Source organism: Zea mays, chromosome 3, assembly GCF_902167145.1.
Source record: "Zea mays cultivar B73 chromosome 3, Zm-B73-REFERENCE-NAM-5.0, whole genome shotgun sequence".
NCBI lineage: Eukaryota > Viridiplantae > Streptophyta > Magnoliopsida > Poales > Poaceae > Zea > Zea mays.
The window spans coordinates 44,650,784-44,662,126 of record NC_050098.1 but is presented as its reverse complement, the minus strand read 5'-3'; the positions used below and the strand labels follow the sequence as shown (position 1 = coordinate 44,662,126).

The 11,343-nt window shown below is 42.1% G+C and overlaps 1 protein-coding gene across 3 annotated transcripts; it reads left to right on the top strand.

Moving 5' to 3' along the window:
* Positions 1 to 413: 413 nt before the first annotated feature.
* Positions 414 to 7,501, top strand: LOC103650024 (phospholipid-transporting ATPase 1). 3 transcript variants are annotated; one of them, XM_035966196.1, is made up of 8 exons: positions 429 to 903; positions 1,007 to 2,099; positions 2,197 to 2,503; positions 4,114 to 4,825; positions 5,321 to 5,444; positions 5,545 to 5,764; positions 6,054 to 6,512; positions 6,954 to 7,501. In XM_035966196.1, the coding sequence occupies exons 2-8, from the start codon at positions 1,244 to 1,246 to the stop codon at positions 7,156 to 7,158; spliced, it is 2,883 nt and encodes a 960-aa protein (XP_035822089.1). In that variant the 5' UTR covers positions 429 to 903; positions 1,007 to 1,243; the 3' UTR covers positions 7,159 to 7,501. The 3 variants fall into 3 exon arrangements, with proteins under 3 accessions (XP_008673919.1, XP_020405782.1, XP_035822089.1); XM_008675697.2 differs by having other exon boundaries at positions 414 to 2,099; XM_020550193.2 differs by lacking the exon at positions 6,954 to 7,501 and having other exon boundaries at positions 421 to 2,099; positions 6,017 to 6,512.
* Positions 7,502 to 11,343: the final 3,842 nt, after the last annotated feature.

Genomic DNA, 11,343 nt, shown 5'->3' with positions numbered 1-11,343 from the left:
CTCAGATTTAATATTTTTCTGAAAAATACCGAATTTATTACCGACGGTAAAATACCGGATGAAAACGGTAATTTTCGGAAACGGTCGGAAAAAGCCTAAACCGTTTCCGATTCCGATTTTTTCTACCGATTTCGTTTTCGTATTTTCGGTAACCGTTTCCGTTTACGTTTAGATCTAAATTTCGGTAAAATTTCGAAAACGATTTCCGGTATCCGAAAATTACCGTTTCCGTTTTCATCCCTAGAGTATCTTAAAAGGATTGTTTTATCTCTATTCTCATGGCCTATTTACACGATTTGTATAAATAAATTAGTTTACACGCTATATGTTCCCGTTTAACAATACCATGATTAAAAAAAACTAACCCTCACGAGCTACAACCCCTCTTGTAAATTCTCCATCAACCCCTCCCATCGCTGAGAATCCAAGTGCTGCCCCAATACCTCTACAGTCTACACCTGCTCTCTCGACTCCCCCAAAGTCCTCACCTCCCCACCTGGCCACCTCTGCCTTTGACCTCGCCGGCGCCAACCCAAACCCGCCGCCGCCGATGCCTCTGGCGCACTAGCTTCGCATCTCCGTCCTCAACATGGCGTCCGAGCGCCCGCTCCTCATCGCCACAACCCCGGGCGCCTCAACCCCCGACGACGCCCCCTCGCCGCATCCCCCAGCGGCGTCACTGCTCCCGCCGGCCCAGTCGGAGCCTCCTCTCCGCGCAGACCGTCTCGCCTTCTCCGTGGAGATCCCCGACCCATTCCGCTCCTACCGCCGTGGCGACGGACCCGCCGCCGACCCATCCGCGTCGTTGGAGAGGGAACGTGATGTCGGGGATGACGAATCCCGAGAGGTCATCGTGGGAGAGTCCTCACCGGAGTTCTCTGGGAACGCCATCCGAACGGCAAAGTACTCGTTCCTCACCTTTCTACCGCGGAACCTCTTCGAACAGTTCCGGCGGCTGTCGTACGTCTACTTCCTCGCAATCACTGTGCTTAACCAGCTGCCCCAGGTCGCTGTCTTCGGCCGCGGTGCGTCCGTGCTACCACTCGCCTTCGTGCTCTTCGTCACTGCCGTAAAGGACGCCTACGAGGATTTCCGCCGCCACCGTTCCGACCGCCAGGAGAACAACCGCCTTGCCACCGTGCTCGCACTGGGCACAGCTGGCGAGTTCCAGCCCAAGAGATGGAAGCACATACGCGTCGGGGACGTGGTACGGATCGAGTCCAATGAGACACTGCCGGCCGATATGGTGCTGCTTGCTACCAGCGATCCCACCGGTGTTGCGCACGTCCAGACTGTGAATCTCGATGGGGAGACCAATCTTAAGACGAGGTATGCCAAGCAGGAGACACATGTCATGTTCTCCCAGAATGGTGGTGTTGGTGGCGTCCTGCATTGCGAACGACCCAACAGGAACATTTACGGATTCCAAGCAAATCTTGAGATTGATGGCAAGCGTGTCTCGCTTGGGCCATCCAACATTGTTCTTCGTGGCTGTGAACTCAAGAACACCACATGGGCAATAGGGGTTGTGGTATATGCTGGGAAGGAGACCAAGGTGATGCTAAATAGCTCAGGGGCGCCATCGAAGCGGAGTCGCTTGGAAACACAGTTGAATCGGGAGACTGTCATATTATCTATTATGCTTATTGGGATGTGCACAACTGCATCCGTGCTTGCTGGGATTTGGCTGCTGAATCACCGGAGGGAGCTGGAGTTCACCCAATTCTTCAGGGAGAAGGACTATACAACTGGGAAAAACTACAACTATTATGGTGTTGGGATGCAGATATTCATCACATTCCTTATGGCAGTGATAGTGTATCAGGTTATCATTCCTATCTCATTGTATATATCAATGGAGCTGGTAAGGCTTGGACAGGCATATTTCATGGGTGCTGATAAAGATCTGTATGATGAGTCATCAAGGTCAAAGTTCCAGTGCAGAGCTTTGAATATAAATGAGGATTTAGGGCAAATAAGGTATGTGTTCTCTGACAAGACTGGGACACTAACGGAGAACAAGATGGTCTTCCAGTGTGCGTCAATTCGTGGGGTTGATTACAACTCTGGTAAAGATACAGGTGGATACTCGGTTGTAGGTATGATCACTTAAATTGATTCACTGCATCATACTTGTTTTTGTGTTGTGATGTTGCCATTCCCTTATACCAAATTTCTTTTGTTGGTTTTGGACAGTCGGTGATCATCTGTGGACACCAAAGATGTCAGTTAAAATTGACCCTGAGCTCGTGAAACTACTCAGGGATGGTGGTTCAAATGAGGAACCAAAGCTTGTTCTTGAATTCTTACTTGCTCTTGCTTCCTGTAATACCATAGTGCCGCTTGTCCTTGACACTAGAGACTCAAAACAGAAGTTGATTGACTATCAGGGTGAGTCCCCTGATGAACAGGCACTAGCATATGCTGCAGCATCTTATGGCATTGTCCTTGTTGAGCGAACATCTGGTTACATAGTGATTGATGTCCTTGGTGACAGGCAGAGGTAACTTAGCTTTAGCTATTGGCTTCATAGGCATCCTACATTGGAATGATACATTAATATGTTTTTGATACATATGAAAACAACTATTTTCTTTCTTGCAAATTATTGAATGTGGTTACATAGTTAGGAGTTAGACTACGTAATTTATGATCTTCTAGAAAATAGTGAACAAGCAATTTTTTCTATAAGAGTCAAGTTGTTATGACCGGTATCTATGTGCGTTGAACCCGGGAGCTGATAGCCGGGGTGCCCCAGGGACCGATGGCAGAGAATCCCCCAGGAGCCAGAACAAGAGGAGCCCTGGGGGCCAATCCGCGAGGCACACCAGGGGCCGGGGCAAGAGGTGCCACATGGCGTGAAGGTGCCCCAGGGACTGAAACCATAAGGCTCCCCGCGCCCGACCTAGCAAGAATAGTACCCACGGTGCTGTAGCGCATATAATTCCCACAGATACTATAGCGCGTGCTGTAGCACATTAGTCCAGTTCAGGTTAGAATTAAAATAGAGATTTCTTAGAGCTAAGATTGAGTTGGTTTAGGAAATATGATTGGTTTGTTAGGAAAGGAGAGTCATAATCTATAAGGATTCCTCCTCTAGTTTGATTTGGAGCCTTAAGTCCTCTAGGGACTATAAATATAGAGGCAATGCAACTATTTTAAGGCAAGCAAGACAACTACCTTGCTTGGCCTCAAGGGCCATCTCCCACGCTTCTTTCCCGCTCTCTTACACCTTGTGCACGACCACGGTTCTTGTCTGACGCCGGGGGTTCATGTCCCGGCCATCGATCTCCTATCCATACAACTTACGCAGTCGTGTAGGATTTCAGATCTTATTACAGGTTCTATTGTCAGCAATAATTGGTAGCATTGGAGAATCATATTTGATATGGATAGTTTAATATTTTATATAATTTACTTTATAATTTTGTGTTACATCATCTTAATCTTCAGTATTGGTGTTTCCTCGCCAAAATCCTAGTTTTGACTTGTCTTCCTCATTTGTCTGCATATGTAGTTTTGACTTGAGCATGTGACTTCTGGGTTCTTGCTTAGTTACATGAATGCCAGGATAGATACCAGAGCAATACTTGAATTGGATACCAGTGAGCTTTTATTTTCGAGGTTTGGTGAAAAGTCCTATTTGCCTTTTTGAATTGCAGTATGAAAATTCTGCTGGAAAGGAATAGGGTGCATGAACCACTAGGAAGTTTTGGCGTTGTAGTGGTTAATCTAACTCTAATTTTACTGGTCACAATTGAATCTCTAGTTTTTGGTCATTCATTGTTCCATGAAAGACAAACTATCGTTCCATGGATGTTTCAAGACGAACTGTGCTAGCCAATTTGATAGACATGTGCAAGTCTAGTGATATGTACTTCAGGAGCTTCCTCAATTTTGTAGCCCTTAATCTTTTCTTGTCTTTTGTTATGTGCAGTGACCAACTACACTGGCTGTTAATTTATCTATTGTTTTATGTCACGATATTGACTGTTATTTTCCCATTCAAGACTTTCAATGCATCACATTTTTGTGTATGTCAATTAACATTTCAATAATTTAATAACACTATTGACTTCCAATACTGTATTTGTGCTGGTATGGAATACACAGATTTGATATACTGGGACTTCATGAGTTTGATAGTGATCGTAAGAGAATGTCTGTTATCGTGGGCTGCCCTGATAAGACTGTTAAGCTGTATGTGAAAGGTGCGGACAGTTCAGTATTTGGAATTACAAACAATTCATCTGAATTGGACATTGTTCGTGCTACAGAGGCACATCTCCATAAGTACTCTTCACTTGGACTAAGAACTCTTGTTGTTGGTATGCGTAAACTGAGTCAATCTGAGTTTGAGGAGTGGCAATTAGCTTATGAGAATGCCAGTACAGCAGTACTTGGAAGAGGAAACTTACTCCGATCTGTTGCTGCAAACATAGAGATCAATGTCAACATATTGGGGGCCACTGGGATTGAAGATAAGCTTCAAGATGGGGTTCCAGAAGCAATAGAATCTATTCGGCAAGCAGACATAAAGGTTTGGATTTTAACCGGAGACAAGCAGGAGACCGCAATTTCTATTGGGTACTCCTGTAAGCTGCTGACCAATGACATGACACAAATCGTTATAAATAACAATTCAAAGGAGTCATGTCAGAGAAGTCTTGTGGAGGCGCTTGCTACAACTAAGAAGCTCAGAGCCGCTTCATCAATTGGTACACAGGGTCCATTGTTAGCATCAGAAACTTCTAATGTAACTCTTGCTTTGATTGTAGATGGTAACAGTCTTGTTTACATTCTGGAGACAGATTTGCAAGACGAGGTAATCATCTTGATATAGCAACCAATTAAGAGTAAAATGCATTTTCGGTCCTTAAACTTGTCGCCCTGTGTCATCCCGATTCACAAACATCTAAAGTGTGTCATCCCGGTCCTTAATCGCTGTTCGGGACTCAGTTTGGTCCAAACGGGTCATGCTTGACATATGGACCTCACATGTCAGCCTTTGTATCTCTTTTCTCTCACCGGACATGTGGAAAAGAGAGAGAAAAGAGATACACCGGCTGACATGTGGGGTCCATATGTCAATCACGATCCGTTTGGACCTAACTGAGACCCGAACAACGATTAAGGACCGGGCTGACACACTTTAAAAGTTTATGGATTGGGATGACACAAGTTGACAAGTTTAAGGACCGGAAATATATTTTACTCAACCAATTAATGTTCTGGACTTCTGGCTTCATTTTGATTTTCTTAGTACTCAGTGTCCTGAGTCCTGACTGATGCACGAATTGTCTTCTATTGTTTGTGGCAGCTTTTCAAACTAGCAACTGAATGTAGTGTTGTCTTATGTTGCCGAGTGGCTCCATTACAGAAGGCAGGGATAGTTGCCCTTATCAAGAACAGGACAAATGATATGACCTTAGCAATTGGCGATGGTATTATTCCCTCCTGCTTCTCTTATTATGGTGTATTTTATTCTCTATGATCTTGATATGTTCAAATCTGATATATGAATTTCCTTACCTTGGCGTTCAGGCGCAAATGATGTTTCAATGATTCAAATGGCTGATGTTGGGATTGGCATCAGTGGCCAAGAAGGTCGACAAGCTGTTATGGCATCAGATTTTTCTATGGGACAATTTAGATTTTTGGTTCCTCTTTTATTAGTTCATGGTCACTGGAATTATCAAAGGATGGCCTATATGATCCTTTACAACTTTTACAAGAATGCTATGTTTGTCTTGGTTCTTTTCTGGTAAGACCTATTGGTTTCTTAATATAGATATCTAGTTATCTACATTATGAACCTGAAAAAAGCAGTAGTTGCCCTCTATGCTATGTCCAATATAAATTAGTTTGGAAAAAAGGCTAGGCTTCATTATATTATAATTTATCTCATATTAAATGAATAAATGCTTTCTACTAGATTTGCAAATATTGTATCTGGTTATGTTAAGCTGGATGGTTCAAATTTCTTGTACTAACTATTTTTCTTATAATTTCTCAGATATTTCTGAAAAACTAATACTCATGTGTGATCCCAGGTATGTACTTTATACAGCATTCACTTTGACAACTGCTATCACTGAGTGGAGTAGTCTCCTGTATACTGTCCTGTATACATCCCTTCCAACGATTGTCGTCGGCATTCTTGACAAGGATCTTAATAAGGCAACCCTGATAGCTTATCCAAAGCTATATGGATCTGGCCAGAGGGACGACAAGTACAATGTGAATTTGTTTGTGCTCAATATGCTTGAAGCACTCTGGCAGAGTTTGGTCGTTTTCTACTTGCCGTATTTTGCATATAGACGAAGCACAATAGATATGTCTAGTCTTGGAGACTTGTGGGCACTTGCACCTGTCATTGTTGTAAATATGCAATTGGCCATGGACATTATTAGGTGGAACTGGATAATACATGCGTTTGTATGGGGCACAATAGCCGCAACAACAGTTTGTCTCTTTGTGATAGATTCGATATGGGTTCTTCCAGGGTATGGGTGAGTACTTTCTCTTCAACCTCTTATGACTGAAGTCATGCATTTTCCTTTTATATTCCATGAATTAACTGCACCATGATGTAAGAAGAGCAAAATGAATTCAGGCCCTTCTCTCTGCAAAATAATGTTCTTAGAATGTAAAATGATTCGTTCCTTGAATGTTAGTGGGAAATTTGCCTGAAGAACCAAACCAAACCAATGCTCACTGAAAAAAAAGGAAAGGAAAACAGTACTTCTCATTACTGAGCTGAGAGTGGACTATAATCTCTGTCTAGCATGCAAAAATTATGATTTACTGCTTTTGCACTGTGGCTTTTCAAATACGTTGAGAACTTCAATAACCAAAACTTAATAAGAATTGTAGTAGTTAATATGTTGCTTTGTGATTACTTGAATGTCTGCGGTGAATTGTATGCTAACTGTTTCTATTAATCATTCCAGGGCAATTTTTCATATAATGGGGACTGGTCTGTTTTGGTTTTTGCTGCTTATCATTGTTGTTACAGCAATGGTCCCACATTTTGTGTTCAAGGCTTTCACAGAACACTTTAGGCCCAGCGATATTCAAATCGCCCGTGAGATGGAAAAATTTGCAAATGTCAATCAGGTGAACCGGTTGGAATTTCCAACGAGAGGACTTTCATGACAATAGTAGGGAAACTATAGTATTTCGTTCTTTTCTTATTTTCACGTCTTTCCCCCCTACTGGTGTGAATAGGAGCTGATTCATTTAGCTGTAAGGTGATAGGTTTAATCTCTAATGTGCATGTATGTATTCGTATAAAATTTACAGAAAAGGAAATAGAAGTCCACGTACAAGTTTTCATCTGTTTGTTGCAGCATTATTGCAGGCTAAATTTGTGGAGAGTGTATTGTAAATATGGGATACTGATGCTTGGAGATTCAATTTTCAAGTTTGTAGAGAGAATGTAGATTTGGGAACACACGGATGCCAGGAAATTTAAGTTCCAGTTTTGTTTCTTCCGAAACTTATGTTCCCATATTTTCCTTTCTGGTTTGCTAATGTATTCTCCTAGTCACAGTTTATTTACTTTGGCTGTTGCCTTTGTGGTAGAGATATTGCAGCATTGGATCCCAAAATTCCAGAGTCTTACTCTTCCAGGTAACTGCTTGTGCCACTGCCACGTGGGTCCCACAACCGTCTGTGCCCTCCCATGTGGTAGTGGCAAGACCGCAAGAGTGCACATAGAGTAACATGATGTTTGGATCGTATGGAAGTTAGTTGGATTAAGGTTTAAATTTTAGATTAATTTATTTCTGTGGTCTAATGAACAAAACTCTTTTTATAATATTGGCTAAACTTAATACACAACTTTAGACCATATATTTAAAGCCTCAGGAGCTAAAGTGGTCCAAGATTTGGTGACTAACTTTAGACCATGAAATCTAAACAAGCCCTAATTGTCAGGGGTGGACCGAGGTAGAGTGAGGGCACATGTCCGTGCTCATTTATCTGTTGTAAGCAGTAGAATTTAGATTTTTATCATAAGATCCCTGAACTTAGATTTTTATCATAAGATCCAGTGCTCAATCCAACTTATATGCCCTGCTCTGATACTTTGTTGCTCAAATATGTCCTCAGTCCTATTTTACCTTGGGTCCGCCACTGCTAATTGCAGCTGATCTCTGTGCTAAAGGAACGTAGCTGATTGAATTGCCGGTTCCCACAACCCACGTTTTCGCATGTTCTGCATCAGGAGAATGTTAACGAATCAAAGGATCAACGTATACAATTTCCCGGGGGGTTCTCTAAAAGTAAGCTGATTAAATTTCACCTCTCATCGAGCTAAAAGATCACTACGATTTAACAAAAAGAATTCTGCATCCTGGTTTTATTATTTCTTAAAGAAAACACTGAAATGTTTAGAGATTATCCCTGCACAGAGATGCCAATGATACCCGAAACCTGAGTACTCGACAAGTTTTACCTGATAAAAGGATGAGTATGAAATGACTTCTTTATCCGCAGATATGTTAATAGACATAATCATATACTCATCGGCAAGGTTATTAAGACGTTAAGGCGAGATATGGCGACCGACCCCCTTCCAAACGCCTAGGCGAGTTAGACGTGCGGCGAGGCGACGCCATATGAGGATCGCCTAGGCGAGGATATGCAAAAAAAATCCTAACAATCTAACACTTGCAATAGCAAAATTGGTAAGGTTAGAGAATACAATACAAACCTTTTTGTTGTCCATGCTTTCGTATGTACTCTGCACTTCTCTTTGTTGTTCTTGTAGCATCCATGATCCATCTCTCTTATCGAAGATCCAACCCCTCTTCTTTTCTTTCAAGCTGCAAGCTACATTAACCTATGAATATTGACATATTAAAACAGTAAGACATAAAATAGCAGCAGCAGACAAGTATATCAAATTAAACCCACAATACATTGGTGGGAATAAAATAGCAGCAACAACATATGCTAGATTGCTAGTCTTAGTGGCATAATTAGTTCCGGTCCAGCCCCATAATGACTTAGCGACATAGATCAATCAAAAGATTAAAAGACTAGTTGATTAAGTGCACAAGCAGTGAAGCATTGAAGCACTGCACAAAAATAGGTAAGCTGCAAATCTGAAATCAGCCAACTCTTAGTGAGTCAATATCCATCTTCGAACTCATCTGGAGCAGTCTCAGTGTTTTCTCCACCAACATCATCATGTGCATCTTCAGAATCAGTCACATCAACATCATCATGTGGATCTTGGTCCTCCTCTTCATTGGCTGAACCAAAATCTTCTTCAAAGTCAAACCTTGAGTGTGAAACTCTTGCACGCTTGTTGGCATTCCTTGGAAGATTTCGGCCTCGCAGCGAGCTTGATGCACCCACAACTTGATCAACAAGTTCCCATGTAAGGCCATTCTCATCCTCACCACAATCACACCCACGAGCACCTTGAGGCTGCACATAGGAGGAATCGGCCCACTCATTATCCCAATCGAACTCTTCAATCACCAAAGGGTCAAAACCTTTCCCTTTCTTCTCACGCCTTATTTGAAACCTAGTCTTCATCCTTCGGTTGTAGGAAACATAGACAATATCATTCAATCTCTTATGCAGCAACCTATTACGTTTCTTTGTATGGATCTACAAAAGAATAATTTGTTGGCTTAAATTCTAGACACAAGCTAAGAATTAAACAATTAGACAAAGACCAAATCTACTCCAGTTTCTCTCACAACCCGATGATGAAGCGCAAAGACCAACAATACACCTAGCAAACCTTTGAATCTCAATAGCACGCCCACCATATGAACGCCACCAATCAACTTGATTACCAAATGCGAAATACAACATAAATTTAGATGTTAATGTATAAAACCTGCTGCAATTACAAGACAAGCATCACTTACGTGGGTTCATTGTCTCCAGGTTGTTCTTGGCCATTTTGTTTGAGAAGGCCTCTCCTCTAAGAGCTTCATAGTCTAAGGATTGAGCATCAATCTTGTCTCTTGTTTCTTCATCATCCACCATTCTTGCAAGCACATCAAGGAAACAACCTCTTAGTTGGCCAACAGTTGCATCATCATCATCATCTCGAATGAGAGGATGCAATTTTCCTGGATTCAAATAAAGAGCAGCCCCATACAAATGATGGTCCATTTGTTTCATCCACCGTTTCTCAATGATGTCTATGATTCTCTTAAGTAAGCTTTTCTTGCTATCAATAGCAAAGCTTAGCTTGATCTTCTCTTTTGCATGTTTCATTAGTGCTGCGACCTCTAGCATTGCAGGTTTCTCATCACCATCAACCACTCTAAGTACAATGAGGAGAGGGGCTGAAGCTCTAAGACAATCTTCAACTTTATTCCAAAACTCCACAGAGAGCACAATATCACAAGCCTCCTTACCTGCAGCAGTTTTTGCCAACTTGTTTCCATTCCATTCTTCACTAAGAAATAGGGCCTTCAAAGGATCCTTGTGCTTGTACAAACTTTTCAAAGTAAGGAAAGCAGTGGCAAATCTAGTGGCTGCAGCTCTCACAAGATCTGCCCACCTGTCTTCTCTCTCATTAAACTAAGAATTCTACCATGCCTATAGATGAAAGTTGTGACACGTCTTGCATGTACAATGGGCTTCTTAAATTCCTTCAAGTTTCCTATGTCTTCTAGCATAAGATTTAAGCAATGTGCAACGCATGGGCTCCAAAAAAGTGAAGGAAACCTCTCCATAAGTATCCTACCTGCTGCCTTGTAGTTAGCCCCATTATCAGTGATAACCTGAACCACTTTTTCTTTCCCAATCTCTTCAATTTTCTTCCCTAATAAATCAGCTAGCATAAATGCATCATGAACTTCACTTGATGCATCCACATGCTCTAAGAAGTATGTCCCCTCTGGACTATTCACAAGGAAGTTGATCAAATGCCTGCCCCTCCTATCAGACCATTCATCCGACATAAGCGTGAAACCATAATGCTTCCATGCCCTCTCGTGTTCCTCCCTCATAGTACCTGTCAATTTCACAGCATCCTTAAGCAATGGCTGCCCAAGTTGATATGGATATGGAGGCTTATAGCCTGAACCAAACTGGGCAGTTGCCTCAACTGCAACCTGAAATTGTCTTGCTGCTGCATTAAATGACACGCCGCATTCATAAAACCACAAAGCCCATTGCATATCCACATAATTCTTCTCCTCTTTGGACTTCATCTTGGATGCAATTGTGGGTTGAGAACACCCTTTACGCCTTTCATCAACTACATCTTTAGGTGATTTCCGAAGCATCTCCATAATTGACTTTTGCTTGCTTGCTTGATTTGCCTTGGTCTTGATTGATGTTGTATCCTTGTACAGATAGGTT